Source organism: Cololabis saira, chromosome 10 (genome assembly GCF_033807715.1).
Source record: "Cololabis saira isolate AMF1-May2022 chromosome 10, fColSai1.1, whole genome shotgun sequence".
Classification (NCBI taxonomy): Eukaryota; Metazoa; Chordata; class Actinopteri; order Beloniformes; family Belonidae; genus Cololabis; species Cololabis saira.
In genome coordinates, this window is record NC_084596.1 from 18,727,549 (window position 1) to 18,742,203 (window position 14,655).

The 14,655-nt window shown below is 38.1% G+C and overlaps 2 protein-coding genes across 2 annotated transcripts; one reads left to right on the forward strand and one right to left on the reverse strand.

Annotated features, from left to right (window-relative positions):
- Window positions 1-615: 615 nt before the first annotated feature.
- On the forward strand, window positions 616-5,590 carry sdr39u1 (short chain dehydrogenase/reductase family 39U, member 1). The gene is made up of 6 exons (XM_061731918.1): window positions 616-740; window positions 1,298-1,404; window positions 2,040-2,122; window positions 3,128-3,249; window positions 3,368-3,520; window positions 4,301-5,590. The coding sequence occupies exons 1-6, from the start codon at window positions 725-727 to the stop codon at window positions 4,750-4,752; spliced, it is 933 nt and encodes a 310-aa protein (XP_061587902.1). The 5' UTR covers window positions 616-724; the 3' UTR covers window positions 4,753-5,590.
- Window positions 5,591-5,727: 137 nt separating this feature from the next.
- mettl17 (methyltransferase like 17) lies at window positions 5,728-13,437 on the reverse strand. Its single transcript, XM_061731916.1, has 14 exons — window positions 13,262-13,437; window positions 12,408-12,549; window positions 12,160-12,309; window positions 11,975-12,068; window positions 11,754-11,835; window positions 11,594-11,667; window positions 11,425-11,519; window positions 11,272-11,342; window positions 10,054-10,161; window positions 9,864-9,932; window positions 9,721-9,771; window positions 9,540-9,632; window positions 8,304-8,500; window positions 5,728-6,626 (listed from the first exon to the last, which is right to left on the reverse strand). The coding sequence occupies exons 1-14, from the start codon at window positions 13,328-13,330 to the stop codon at window positions 6,533-6,535; spliced, it is 1,389 nt and encodes a 462-aa protein (XP_061587900.1). The 5' UTR covers window positions 13,331-13,437; the 3' UTR covers window positions 5,728-6,532.
- Window positions 13,438-14,655: the final 1,218 nt, after the last annotated feature.

Sequence of the window (14,655 nt, forward strand, 5' to 3'; positions counted from 1 at the left end):
ATATCCCAATCACCAAGTCAGTATTGTTTCGGCATCCGGGTTGCCAGCTCGGCTCTAATTATCGCAGCCATGGCAGCCTACGTTCCTGCTGCATTCTGCAGCCTACCTGGCAACCTCTGGTCGGGGGGAGGAGGGGGAGGGTACACGCCGCTCAACAATATTTTGAAAGTGACTGCAGTACCAGTTTTGGCCATTCCTTACAGACGGCTCCTTTAAACTGAAATTAATTGAAAATAACGTAAAAACAATGAACTTGTATTTTTATTTATGATCTCACATTATTTATCATGAATCTCTATGTAAATAATCCGAACCTGCCTCATATTGTCACTGAATCCTATATTCCTTTTAAACTGTTACTTTAAAAGAAGATAAACGATAGAAATAAAATATAATTTTTATTGGAAAAGTATTGGTGAATTAAAAAATAATTAATGTTAACATACAGCTCTCACATTTTCTATTTATTTATGCATTCGTCGTGAAAAACCAAAGACTGCAAACATCCTTAAAACGGGCAGGTGGCAGGTGTTTTCATTAGAACTACAATTTCATCTAAACTACAAAATGACGTCATTGCCTTCCTGAAGTACGGAACGTCCACTAGTTCAAAAAGGTTGAATAAAAAACACATGACTCCCCAGACTGGTAGGCTACTGATGTATGTGTTGGACGAACAAAATAGACTGATTTAGATTCAGCACTGGGCGGTAGTTCGCTGGCCATGAGAATCTTAATAGGTATGTATCACAATTGATGAATTACCATTAAAAACAATCAAACCGTAAGGTAAGGTCGACGTGACATAACGCTATTTAATAGCTGGTAGCTAATGGTAAAACTGTAGCCACAAATTAAGTGGTATGTATGTTTTTGTGAACTTAAATGTGTTGTCAATGCATCTCCTCGAACAAAGTGTTAACTTAAGAATCAAAATGTGAATAATGTAGCTGTGTTTTTAATGTTACTCAACTGAGTTTGTTCACTGTGCCGTTTTGTAAGCGTGTATAGCGCGCATGCGCACTGACGGTCACCCTGGATGCCAAGAATATCAAGTTTTTGCTCCTGATGTTTTCTGATGTAATGAAAACTGTAGGACATACAAATATTTAGGATAAAGGATGAAACGACTTCAAGACAGAAAGAAAGAAAAAAAAATCTAGTGTCCTTGTTTCAAGCTTTTGAGAGTTTGACACACAAATCCATTATCTCCGTTCAGCCATGAATTAATGGACATGAATATAAGTTGCATACTTTCTGTTCCTCATATATTTTGTCTCTGTTGCCTTCTTTGTAGGAGGGGGGTCTGGCTTCGTGGGTCGTGAGCTGACACACTTGCTGAGAGACAAAGGTCACGAGGTTACGGTGATATCTAGGCAACCAGGTCCTGGAAAGATAACATGGGTATGAGCTCAGGTTAATGCAGGTTAACATTAAAATAACTGAGATTAAGGTTAATGAAAAGTCACCTGATACTCCATAAATATTATATATTTATATATATATATATATATATATATATTAGGGCTGGGCGATTTGGGACAAAAATAAAATCCAGATTTTCTTTCTCTGAAAACCTGATTTTCGATTTCGATTTTTTTGGTAAAACTACAAAAGACAATGGAATAAATTGTTTCAAATATTTTATCTTTATTTTTAAAGAAAAATAGCAAACAAATTTCCCTATTGGGAATGAAGTGCAATTGAAAGATACTGTAAATCCTCCTTGAGTTTAGTAAAGTGACAACAAAGATGACTAGACGAGCTCTGTCCGTAATGCAGCAAGCTGCAAAAAAGGAAAATCGATTTTCCGATTTTCCTTTTTTTAACATCGTCTTGAATAATAAATCCGATTTAGATTTAAAATCGATTAATCGCACAGCCCTAATATATATATATATATATATATATATATATATATATATATATACATACTGTTTATATATATATTACACGTGTATATTTATGGCAAATCACTGTGCTTTTCTACAAATACAATGTTAATTTTGAATTGTAATTTTTTGTCTGTTCTCCTCCAGGGTGAATTGGAGTCTCAAGGCCTCCCACCATGTGAGGGTGCTGTCAACCTGGCTGGAGAGAATCTCATGAACCCTCTTCGATGGTGAGTGACCCAGCCACCTCACTCTTGCAATGCTTCAGAGTGGTCGAGTGCCTCCTAAGTCTTCATGTACTTCCTGTTGATCTGCATGCACGTAGACATTTATTGGAGAACTCTGTGCAAAAACCGGCATCCTGTCAAACTGGACATTTAGCACAAAGTAAGAGAGCAGGAATGCAACTAATGGACTGGTTCTGTTAAATTAAATTACGTACCTAGAAATGTTACTTCTATGCTTAATCTTGTCCTAAAGTTTAGGCATACAGTGTGTCCTTCAGTAAAGAAATAGTTCATTAAAAATAATTACATATATCATGACAAAATTAACAAAAACATGTTTGATTCTGATAGTATAATTAAAGGCTGAACAATTATAGTTTCTTCCCCATTTTTCCAGCTCATTAACTCTAAATAAAAGACCATGCTAGCTTTGTTTAAGTTTACAAAGTTGCATTTCAACAAACTAGAAGGTTTTTAGTACAATTTGGACAGAAGACATCGAAATGGAGATTTTTGGCCATACTGTGCAGACAAAAGAGAAAATCTGATTCCACAACAAAAAACCTTAGAACCTTAGTAAAACTGCAACAAGACCAGTGATCCCAGCAAATCTGAGGCAGAAAGACTTTAAAAGAGCAGATTTGAGTTCGACTTGATCCGAGATCTTTGAGATGAGTTGTAAAACTATCTACAATGAAGAATTTCTCTCTCATTGTGAACTTTTAAAACAGAATCCTCCATGCTTTTGTGAATGAAAGGAAGAAGAATTTGCATCCAGGCTGTAAAATCTCCAAGAAAAGTTGAAATCATAACAGATGAAACTGTAACAGGATGAGATGATTTAAATTGATCAGTAAACATGTATGGATGTAATTCAAATTAAACTGACAACAGTTTTTACCTTGATAACCATCAAATTTAAAAAAACATTAGTACGACATGATTGCTTGTGCAGTATTGCTTTTTGATTTACAGTTTCCTAATCTGGACCTTTTCTTTTTTTAAAAGGTGGAATGAAAGCTATAAAAAGGATTTATTCTCCAGTCGCATTGACACGACAAAAGCTTTGTCTCAGGCCATCGCTGCGTCCCCCAGTCCACCTCGCTCCTGGGTGCTGGTATCTGGTGTCGGTAAGTGTGTGTCTGGTAACTTCCAGCGGGGTTTGATGCAGATCAGATGAACTCAGAATTAATACAGCTGATGAAATTTATTGTTATATATTTCCTGTTTTGTTTTTCTGACGTAAAGCTTGTTACAAACCCAGTCTGACAGCCGAATACACAGAGAACAGTGAGTGGACACCGTTTGACCTGCTCTCAAAACTTGTTAAAGAATGGGAGGCTGCGGCACTCCTCCCCGAGAGCGTTGCAAAGGTCACCAGACAGTCCATCATTCGCCCTGGTAAGTTAAGAAGATCACGATTCATTGTTACACAATAGACTCATGACTATAAGAGGCAAGACATCTGCAACCAGAAAGCTCACGTTTTACCTGACAGGCTGATTCGTTACAAACTGTCACTCAAATCTTAAAGGGGACTTATTATGGCATCTAATACCTATTCAACAGGCCTTGAATGTCTTAAAAACAAGCTTTTGATTGCTTTTGTTAAATAAATTAGAAAATCAGCCTCTGAGCCATGTCTTTATCTTCCCTGTTTCTAACCTCCTTCTCTATGTGGGATTCTGAGTGAGCGGGGAGCAGAATCTGAACGGCTCGTAGAAGCCACATGACACTGGATGGCTCATCCGGGCGGCTGTACAGACACTGCAGAATTTGGTTGCTTTCCTCCTTCTCTGAGTTGGGCTGAGGGGAGACTACTTTATATATGTTAAAGCAAGAAAAAATGTGTTTTTCATAATAGGTCCCCTTTAAGATTTTGAATATTGTCTCCTGCAACTTCTCATTTTAACTCTTATATTTTGTCTTTGAGAACTGTATTTCTCAATGTTATTGGGGGAAAAAAAAGACTAATCTCTTTTATTGTTGTGGGGAAAAAAGAGAGAGAACGCACTAAAGCATAAAGAGACGGTTCTCCCGCACAAACATGTTCAGCATATTTTTACACATGTAAAACTGAAAACAGGTGTCTATTTCTTTCTGTACTTACTCTTAACATATAGTTATTAGTTATTTAATTAAAGCTTGCCGATGCCCTCTTTCTTTTTCTTTCATTATCAGGAGCGGTGCTCGGTCGTGACGGCGGGGCCATGAAACAAATGCTGCTGCCCTTCTGGCTTGGCCTCGGGGGCACCCTGGGCTCTGGAGGACAGCCGTTCCCCTGGATCCACGTGTCAGACCTGGCAGGAATCATCACCCACTTTCTGGAGGCCCCTGCAGACACATCCTCCTCCTCCTCCTCCTCCTTCTCCTCTTCCGTACCACAGGTGTACAACGGAGTCGCCCCTGCTCTTAACACCAACTACGAGTTCACCAAAGAACTGGGTCGGGTCCTGAGGCGGCCCACCATCTTGCCCGTGCCTGGCTTCGTCATGAACGCCCTAATGGGCTCTGAAAGGGCCGTGGTCCTCACTCAAGGCCAGAAAGTCATCCCACAAAGGACTCTAGATGCTGGATTTCAGTACAAGTACCCAGACCTGAGCTCAGCGCTGAAACAGATTGTTGGGAGTTAACGACAGCTTAGGTTTGCTTAGTTTGTTTTTCCATATTAAACCATAATAACTAGATATACACAGTTGGGTAAAAGTGTTTGCACACTCGGGATTTGAGGTGTACTGTGATTTCAGATAAATGAAGTTAAGGGGTCAGGTTTAGAAAGAAAAGAAATTGGATAAAAATTCTGAATGTGTGTTTAAACTTTGCAGTAAAACTCCTCAGTGCAAAAACTCAATTACTGCAATAACTTATTTCCAAGATGGTATTTCCAGTCAAAATGTCAACTGTACAGGATTTTACACAACCTAGAAACTAACGGTTTGATAAAAGGTAAATGGGCTGTGATAAGGAATCACATGAGGTGTTGTGGGTTAAAATCCCACACAGTTTGCAAATATCTGGCACCATCTGTACTTTAAATCTGGGCAGGAGCCTGCAGGCATTGCAGTTTTTGGTGCCGGTTTGGACAGGTTGAGCTGTGTCCTTGCTTATCTAAAGGAATGAAATGCTTCTCTCATGACTTGGTGTTAAAATGAACTGGTAAAAGTCAACCTCAGTGGGTTCTGTGGCAAAACCTCCGGCCACTCAGGATTGCTCTCGAGAAGCACGCTACTCCTAAATAGAGGGAGCGAGATGATTAATAGTGTGCTCTGCTCTACGTCTCCCTCTCCAGCTGAGCAGAAACCAAACCCCGCCACCACAAATACTTTTATACCCGAGTTTACGGCTCATAATATAACATACTCTGTATCTCCATCACAGTGCATTCATTACAGATGTTTCTTCTGAACCTCGTTTATAAATCTGTCCGGGGATTTTGTTATGTTTGCTGAGGAAATAAAACAATTTATTGAACTGTTATGTCCTTCCAGTGCTATCATTTGAAGCGACCACAGTATTTGTTGTGTGCCAATTAAGTGAAGTCAAGCATTTAGAAAATAAGTTAATACACTTTAAAAGACCAGTGGAATTTGATAAGTGAGGAGTTTATTTTTTTCTTAAACTCAAATCTGGTTTGTTATTTTAAGCAGCACTTTCTTCCTGATTCATACTTAAGTGACAGCTGAGTGGACAATGGTGATTCATCTCAGATGTGATCGGCAGGCAGAATAACGTCTAAAAACAATTTTTCCAAGTTGATTATCTCACACAACAAAAGTGAAAAAAAGCCCTCTAGTTTTTTAAGGCCAAATATCACGAACAGACTTATTTTCTCCAACCACAAGCTTAAAATCATTATTGCAAGTTTGAAAAAAATAACTTGTATAATAACATGTCTAACATTTTTGGACTCATTTTTCCACAAATTAAAAATTGCAGCCACAAAGGACTCACAAGTGTCCTCAATGTGGTGGTGCCAATCCCACATAAAAGAGGAGGGTTCTTTCAAGAGTGGCAACGGATGTAAAACCCACCGCAAAATATACGGGGCATGAAGTGATTTCAGCTCACTGGGAAGAAGAAAAGAAGGTCTAAAAAATGATTTTGACTGTTCCTAGTTAAATCCTTTAGTATGTTAAACCAACAAATGTTCATCGGAAGCACTGAAATGCGCTTGAACAAACTTTATTATCCCCCTTTATAAAGGCTGCAATTAAGTTCAAAGCACATCATGATTATAAAAAGAACAAAGCTTCCTAGAAGGTACAAATTAAAGATGAGTAAAGTACAGTCATGACAACACATTAGTTGTACTTAAGCACTACAAATTAAAACTCATGTGTTTTTTGAGTGAATCTGACATGTCACGTGTCCTCCATTGTTTAGAAAGTTTAAAGATTGTTCCAGGCAGAGCCGTCACTCCGACTCACTGTCGACGTCCTCCTCGGCTTTCTGAACCATCGGCAGCTGATCTCCCCAGTCACTGCTCCGAGCACAACGGTACATATCTCTGGAGATTAAACGTACAACACAAAATGAACATCAACGAAACCTTAACAGGGATGTCTGGTCTGATTTGAATCATAAAACGTCCTCTGGTTTGATTTTGATTGCAGTCTTTAGTTTAAATAACATTCAACATCTGGGATTTTTAGCTGTATTTTTTTTGGTCAAAGAAAAAAGTGGCAACACCTTTTTTTGACCACATGGTGGCGCAGAGCTCAGGTGTTTCAATAAAAGAGCCACTGATATGCTGCTAATTAGTTCATGTGGTTTCACAGGTCTTGTCCAAAGCACTAACCACCTAAATTAGGATTGAGTCTCATGTGGAACTAAGACTTGTTGCCGTTCCACGACTGGCCACTAGAGGCTGGCTTCAAAACTGAGTCCATCTCCACTGACTAATGTTAAAATGTCTAACTTTAGAGCAGAAATAAACATATTAACAGCCCAGTTCAAAAAAACATATTGGTCTCAATCTTTGATTTCACATCCATGTAAACTCTGAGCGGGGTGAATTTCTTGTACAACACCAGGATAATTTATATAAAGAATTAAATGTATTTTTAATATGATTAATTGACAGTTGGCTCAGCCAATGGCTCGCCAGTGTCACTTCCTCACCCGCGATCGTCACGCTACCGTTCTTGGTGATGAATTCAGCAGATTGTAATATAACCCAGCTTTGGCAAGAGGAATTTCTGCTGTTGACGTCTACCATCCATCAGTTCTGGAGATATTTTGACATCAAAACTAACTTTTAAACTTTTTAAACTAATTAATCACATGACTTAACCAATTTTTTTTAGTCTTTGGTGTTGATGGATGAACTGCACTGCCCCAACGTGGACATATGTGGTATTGCTATATACCATACACGTAAACACATATTTATAGATATACAGTATATTCATTTTGCATTTGCTTTTATATTCATACAGAGATACAGGAAATGGAGTGGAGGGGACATAAGGACACGTTAGTTCACTCCACTACGTCATCCGACTTTTCCTGTTCGGCAGGACATAAGGACAGACATAAGGGGTGTCCTCTTCCCGATGCAGATCGCTCCGTAAAGTGGCGTTTCCTCTCTGGTCCCTCTGTTCTACACTACGCTAATTATCATGATGTTTGTGTGAGGGGTGGGGGGGTTTGGGCCCTGTTTTAACTTTTAAATTGTACAATTTTTAAACATGTAAAGCACTTTGTGCTTCATATAATGTATGAAAAGCGCTTTATAAATAAAGTTTGATTGATTGCTACATTTATTTACCTTCTCATGTACCGGTACATTTTCCCCCCACTTTAGTACGGGATTAAGTTATTTGGCTTATGTTCATCTTTAGTATACTCATTTATGGCCCCTAATACTGTTTGATCATTTTATTTTTCAAACTATATACCGTTTTATATACATTTGCACATGTATTTTTCATATTTTATCCATCTTTTGAAAAGTTTGGTGCTGCTGTAACGGGGGATTTTCTCACAAATGGGGTGATCAAAAGTCTACAAAGACCTAGAATAGAAGTGAGCCTGGACCCTGCATCAAGGACTCTGTCTTATAATACAACCTTTATAAAGTTGGCAGTATTTAAATCACTTTTTTTTTTTGACAAATCAGAAATCAAAACCAGGAAATCAGAATCAGAGCTCCTAACTAGTGGGTTTTCTGCAAGACGCCCACCTGCTGTGCTTCCGCGCCGTCACCACCATGTGCTGCAGCTGTCCATCGGGGCAACACATCCGGCAGTGGACGTGTCTCGTCCTGCGCAGCACCGGTGCGATGAGCCTGGCCCACGTTACACCTTCCGTTTCTGGTTTCCCTCCTCCTGTTCGACTCAAAATTAAATAGCTGAACTTCTCTATTTGACAACCATTGTGCTGAGAAAGAAAGAAAAAGAAATTGGAAATCGTTCAGGCTTTGTCTGGAGTGTTTTCATGCAGTTTGTTTGCATTGTAGACTCTAACATTTTTATATTTTACAAAAAAAAGTAATTAGAATTGTAAACTTGGCTGATTATCTTGCATCAACAAACCCACTTTTCATTCAAAACAATACACTTAAATTGCAAGACATAGTTAATCTGAACACCACTGTGATAATATACAAGGTTTATAAGAATTTACTTCCGGGCTGCATGCAGGAACAGTTCAAGCCAAGAGAGGGCAAACACGACCTCAGGGGAACAGCAATGTTTGACACAACAGCAATAAGAACAAATACAAAGGGCAGATGTATATCTGTTTTAAGAGTAAAACTGTGGAACTCATTACACAACGACCTTAAACTAGCAAACTCAATAAAAGCATACAAGATATTATTCAAAGCAAAGGTAATGGACACATATATAGGAGCACGATAAGCAAACAAAGAAGAATGCACACATGCATGAGATAAAATGACAACTTAAATTGTTTTTGCCGGTTTCCTTAGCATCTTTTCACTTTCTGTTTTCAGAGCTATCATTATTATTATTATCATTATCAGTTATTTAAGCTATTATTATTACTATTATTATTATCATCATCATCATCGTCGTCATTATTATTATTATTATTATTACTATTATTATTATTATTTTGTGTGGACTTATGATACTTCATTTGTTCTTTTTGTATATTCTATTCTGTTAAAAGGTGGGCAAGATAAGCTTTATGCTTCAAGCCCAGACATTTTCGGTCAAAATAATCACAATGTTGACCAGGGAAAAACCTGTGTTATCTTGTTTGTTGATTTTTATGTTTGTGATTGACCGGAATAATTATTGACTAACTAACTAACTAACTAAATGTTGTCACATGATATAAATGTTTATGTTTTCTTCTGTTAAATGTGCAGATTGGATATGTTTCACAATGGGGTGGGGGTCAAGAATTAACTGTTGGGTTTAATGAGTTATTTTAAAGAGCTGCGTCTTACCTGGGGCAGAGGCAGCGGATGGTACTGCTGGTGGAAGTTGCAGGGTGTGATGGGCCCCTGAGCCAGTTTAGGACATATCATTTCATGAGGACACTGGAGGAAGAAAAAGAATAATGGAGACGAACACAACTGAGATTCTGCTGGTTGAAAGTGCAAGACATTTTAAAGCTGCTCATCGTACCGGAGCGAACATGAACGCTGGTCTGGGGTCGTGGACTATCTTCTCTTGTTTCTGGAAATCAGTTGATGAGTTGTGTCAATTTTTTTTACACCACAGCACCAAAGAAAGTTTAAACTGCAATCTCATCTGGGACACTTAAGTACCTTCAGTAAAGTTTCTCTGGCCTCCATGAGCATCTGGTGGCCTTCTTTGGTGCCATTTTCCACCAACACCTTGGGTACAAATATATGAAAAAAATTAATAACTACAAAATATTAGAGCTTTTTTAACAGGTTTTGCTTTTGTTTATAGGACTGTATAGAATAAAAATCAGTCATCGTTGTTTCAGCTGACCAGGTAGGAGCTGGTCTTTCTCCACAGCGTCACCACTGCATCCTCTCGATCTTTTACGTTGGAGATTTCCGACAAGGTGAACGCTGAGACCACCAAGTCAAACTGCGTCTGAGGAGAAAAACACAACGGTCATGATTTCATGTCCGTAACACAGACTACAACATGAACAGTATCATGATCAAAACTACAAACTGCCTTCTGTTGTAGCTGCTTAAGATGCATTTTCCTTCTGAGTGTCTTTCAATCAACACAGACCACAATCATCATCATTATGGAAATAAATGGAAAACTAAAATTCAAACCCTTTTTAACTCATTCACCTTTGTTTTTTTCACACTGCAAACCGACCCTTCGTTTTTGATGACATTTAAAAAGATTCTATCCAAACACGGATAAAGTTTTTGTTTCTTTCACATACGGATCATCTTAGATAATTGTATGATCTCGCTGCCGATTTTGGTTTTAAATCCACTGCATCTCTTACATGGTGAAAGTTGTTTTTATTTACACAGTTGACTCGTTACAGGCTTAACATGCTCTTCTTGTATGGATAGAAACTGATAAGATTTTATTTATGCTGTTGCCAGTATTGGTTTTGCTTATTGATCCGATTCTTTAAAATCAACCCAGACTGAGTTTCACGGAGGAAATAAGTACAGACAGGCTTTTAACTTCAACAGCACAACTATTTTACTGCCTCAAACTCCAAAAACGAACACTGCCAAAAGGTTGGTAAATGGCACCTCTGCAGGTTAATGAAGCATCACCACTTCAGCTGTAACAACAACGCAGCTGCACACAACCGTGCGTCTGCCACTGGATTTTTGCAGGCGAAATTAAATGTATTATCTTGTATCTTTTATCTCGTTTTATAATCTGCCATGTACTGTTTCAGCACCCACCTTCTATCTTCTTACCTACATTAAATTATATAACTTCACATCAGCAAATGCTAGGATTTTAATGATACCACTTTGCACCAGAGGTACCTTTCAAAGCTGTTGAGTTGTACATCTTAAATGGTTTTGTTACACATAAAAATAATCATCTTAAAATATATTCACTGACGTTTTTTTTGTTGTTTTTTTTTAAACCAAAGATCGAGCTTCATCCAGATGAAAACAAATATCCTTTTTGTGGAAACTAACTTTCTCACGTGTAATTTAGAACAACATTTTCTGTGGTAGAATTTTTTTAATTTAGTGGTGTAGCTTTTACCTTAGGAGAGACAGGAAGAAACTGTCTGAAATACACTTGTTTGATGTGAGGTTCCCCTCTTTCGTCATCACCTAAACAGAAAACCCATCATTTCTCAGTTTCTCCTCACAAAACGAGAATTCACATGAAATTATTTAAACAGTCTGCATTTACCTTTCAGAAGTCGCTCTGCCAAAACGTTCATCGGCCCAGAGCTGTCCACACACACCAACTCCTTCAAGGAGTCGCCCCAGCACGAGTGTGATGCCCTTTGGAGAGAAAAACACACTCAACAGAGGTTTTGATTTAATGCCGACAGGCAGAATTCAAACTGCACACCAACCAGGCGACGGTCCCGAGGCCTGAACCAAAATCCAGGAGGGTCTGAGGGGCAAATGCAGAGTCTCTCTTCTTGATCTGTTTTTACAAAATCAAAAGGGAAGCGAGTTACCCTCTCATACAAGCAGCAGAGAGCATCATCTCCTCCACATAACTTCTTTTACCTCATTCAGAGCTCTTCGGACTGCTGCGTAGCCTCCAGCAAGGCGAGCTGCCATGTACACCACACCCAGCTCCTCATCATACCTGAAACACAAGGAGTTAGCTACACCTACATCAAATTAATCTAAGACTTTTTTATGATTTAATGTGGTACGCATTTCTCAGCACTGACACAAATTAACCTAAATAGTTCAACATGTACAGTAAATTAATCATCTGTTACTTCATAGGCGTCCAGCGATATGTTGTCCTCCTGAGCTCTGAGAAAACCCTCTTCCTGATACGATGCTCCAGCGCTTCCTCGTCAATATCTGAAACTTGAAGGACATTTCCTGTCTCCATCTGTTGCATCATAAACTCGTCTAGTGCCTCTCAGAAATCATTACGCGACCTGTATGTGTCACCCACCTTCTATCTTCTGCATGGCTTTTCCCCAGAGCTCCTTCTCCAGGCTCACAGCCTGCTGCCTCAACGTGAAATCCTCGACTGCTCGCTTGCGGCTCCACAGGAAGTTTGTGAGTTTCTGAGCACGTTCGGGAAGCTTCATTACTTGAGCTCCTACAGGTGGAGATACAGACTATCAGCAAAGTAGTTTTGTATCATTTCTGGATCCACGGGGCTCCAGCTGATGCAATCCACACGATAAATCAGCTTACTGTGAATAATCGACTGTGCAGCCACTTGGAGCTCCTCAGGAAGTCGCAGAGTCTTCAGGTTTGTCACACCTGGGTGCTTCTTGTGTGGTGTTCCATTTAAAAAGTCCTCTTTGGGCTGTAGGTGAGCAGCAGCACTCATTCCCTAAGATACACACAACAACATGTGAGGAGAATCATCATTTAATAATTACTAATGACAGATGGACTTGAATAAAATGTTAGATTAGAGTAGTTCCAGCAGCAGTGCAGCACCATAAATACATAAAAGTTAAAATATTAAGGAGAAGAATATTGTACAATTATTATATTGCACTCAAGTAATCCATGATTGCACCCATCTAGTTTGCATTTGACAATTTTGTAGTTGACTACTTAGACAAATGATGACAATAGGGCCATATAACCAAAAGCTCTGACACAACTATAACTGCAACATAAACTCTTCACAAGAACTAAACCCAAAAACAGTAAGAAAATAAACTATTTTACTAATGACAAATAAAGTGACTGAATGGATCTATTCATGCATATCAAAGAATGAATTAAAGGAATAAAAAGGGAGAATAGGATAAAAAAAGGAATGATTTAACATAATACAAAGACATTGAGTGAAAATAAAAAGATCAATATGTATCCGTAATTACAAATCTTTGGAGATATTAAAGCAAATAAAACACTCATTAGGCGATACCTATTTGCGTTTCAAATAAGAACAGGAATGCATCTACAATTCTTATAAATAAATCGAGCGGGTCGCATGATTTATATCCGAGTAATTAATGACTATTTCGTAAAACCAGCTGACCTCCAAAGTGAAGATGCTGCGTTCAATGACACCTACTAACGGTACCCACCCTGAACACTATCTTCACCGCTGCCACCCTCTGACAGAGAGCGCAGGCTCCATAGCTCCGTGATGCCATGCTTTGGGTGTCTGGGCAGAAATTTAAACACCTAAAATCGCTATAAATTTAACTTTAACTTTCATCATTACCACGTTAATACACGCTGGGCCATTTAGTCCTTCAACAAAATATTCCCGACTGTGAGCAGAAGCGGAACCTTTTAGCCCCGACTTTTTGTTCCTGCCTATCAAAAACAAGGAAGAGTGCTCACTCCTCTGTTGTAAACGGGTACTGTCATAGACATATATATATATATATATATATATATATATATATATATATATATATATATATATATATATATATATATATATATATATATATATATATATATATATATATATATATATATATATATATATATATATATTATTATTATAAGTTGTTATAAGTTATGTTGGGGAGAAATGTTATAAATAAATAGATACATATACTAGAGTTACAATCGAAAAATGTCTTGTTAACTTTGATTATTCAAAGTCAGCAGAGTTTTAAATGGCATTGTTCTCACTGAAACGGCCAATAATTTGGTTCAGGATTATCTGAAGAGGAACTATTACAATTGTATTCCCATTTTCATAGATGGCTCGAAAGATCCAGGGAGTGACCATGTAGGAACAGGAGTATATGATCCAGAGTTTGATGTCAGCATTTGCAAACGGATTACTGATAAATTGTCTGTGTTCACTGCAGAAACTCCAGCCATAATATTAGCTTTACGTGGGTGGAAGAGGTCAGACCACAAAGAGTTGTCATTTGTTCAGATTCCACTGCAGCCCTTCAGAGCTTGAATTCAAAGAAAACAACAAGAGACGATCTAGTGTTGGAAATATTAATGGTAGGCTATTGTGGAGGTTATACAGAACTGGAATTACTGTGCAGTTTTGTTGGGTTCCTGCCCACATGGGTGTTGATGGCAATGAGAAAGCAGACAATATTGCTAAAGGAGCATTGAAATTTAAAAAAAAACTTTAAAAAAAAAAAACTATCCAGTTAAATTGCTCCATCCAGATAGAGTGAATTTGGTTGTGGTTGTTTCAGATGTTCTTGTCCAGTTTTGTTCTTACATCCGTCACCCTCAGATTCCTGCAACTAAACTTGGATGTACATTCCAATAAAGGTTAGGATAAATGATAACATGCCTCTGAAGTTTGACTTTTTGCACCATTACAATACTTATAGGTAACTAGTCATCATATCTCCTGTTCACTGAAACACATGTTAATGCTCAATAGTACACATAAATGGTTCTTTAATATATTTGCATTATACTAAGATGCATTCATTTTTAATGGCTTTTGTCCTTAATGGCTTTTTTCCCCCTTACATTACTTTTACTTTAA

Excerpts from the sequence above, each read along its gene's own strand:
- mettl17 (XM_061731916.1), bottom strand. The coding sequence starts at position 13,330 with ATGGCATCACGGAGCTATGGAGCCTGCGCTCTCTGTCAGAGGGTGGCA. Across the intron at positions 11,668-11,753 it reads TCCGAAGAGCTCTGAATGAG|ATCAAGAAGAGAGACTCTGC; the intron begins GTAAAAGAAGTT and ends TTGTAAAAACAG. Across the intron at positions 10,162-11,271 it reads TTCTTCCTGTCTCTCCTAAG|ACGCAGTTTGACTTGGTGGT; the intron begins GTAAAAGCTACA and ends TTTTCTCCTCAG.
- sdr39u1 (XM_061731918.1), top strand. Across the intron at positions 1,405-2,039 it reads GTCCTGGAAAGATAACATGG|GGTGAATTGGAGTCTCAAGG; the intron begins GTATGAGCTCAG and ends GTTCTCCTCCAG. Across the intron at positions 3,250-3,367 it reads GGTGCTGGTATCTGGTGTCG|CTTGTTACAAACCCAGTCTG; the intron begins GTAAGTGTGTGT and ends TCTGACGTAAAG.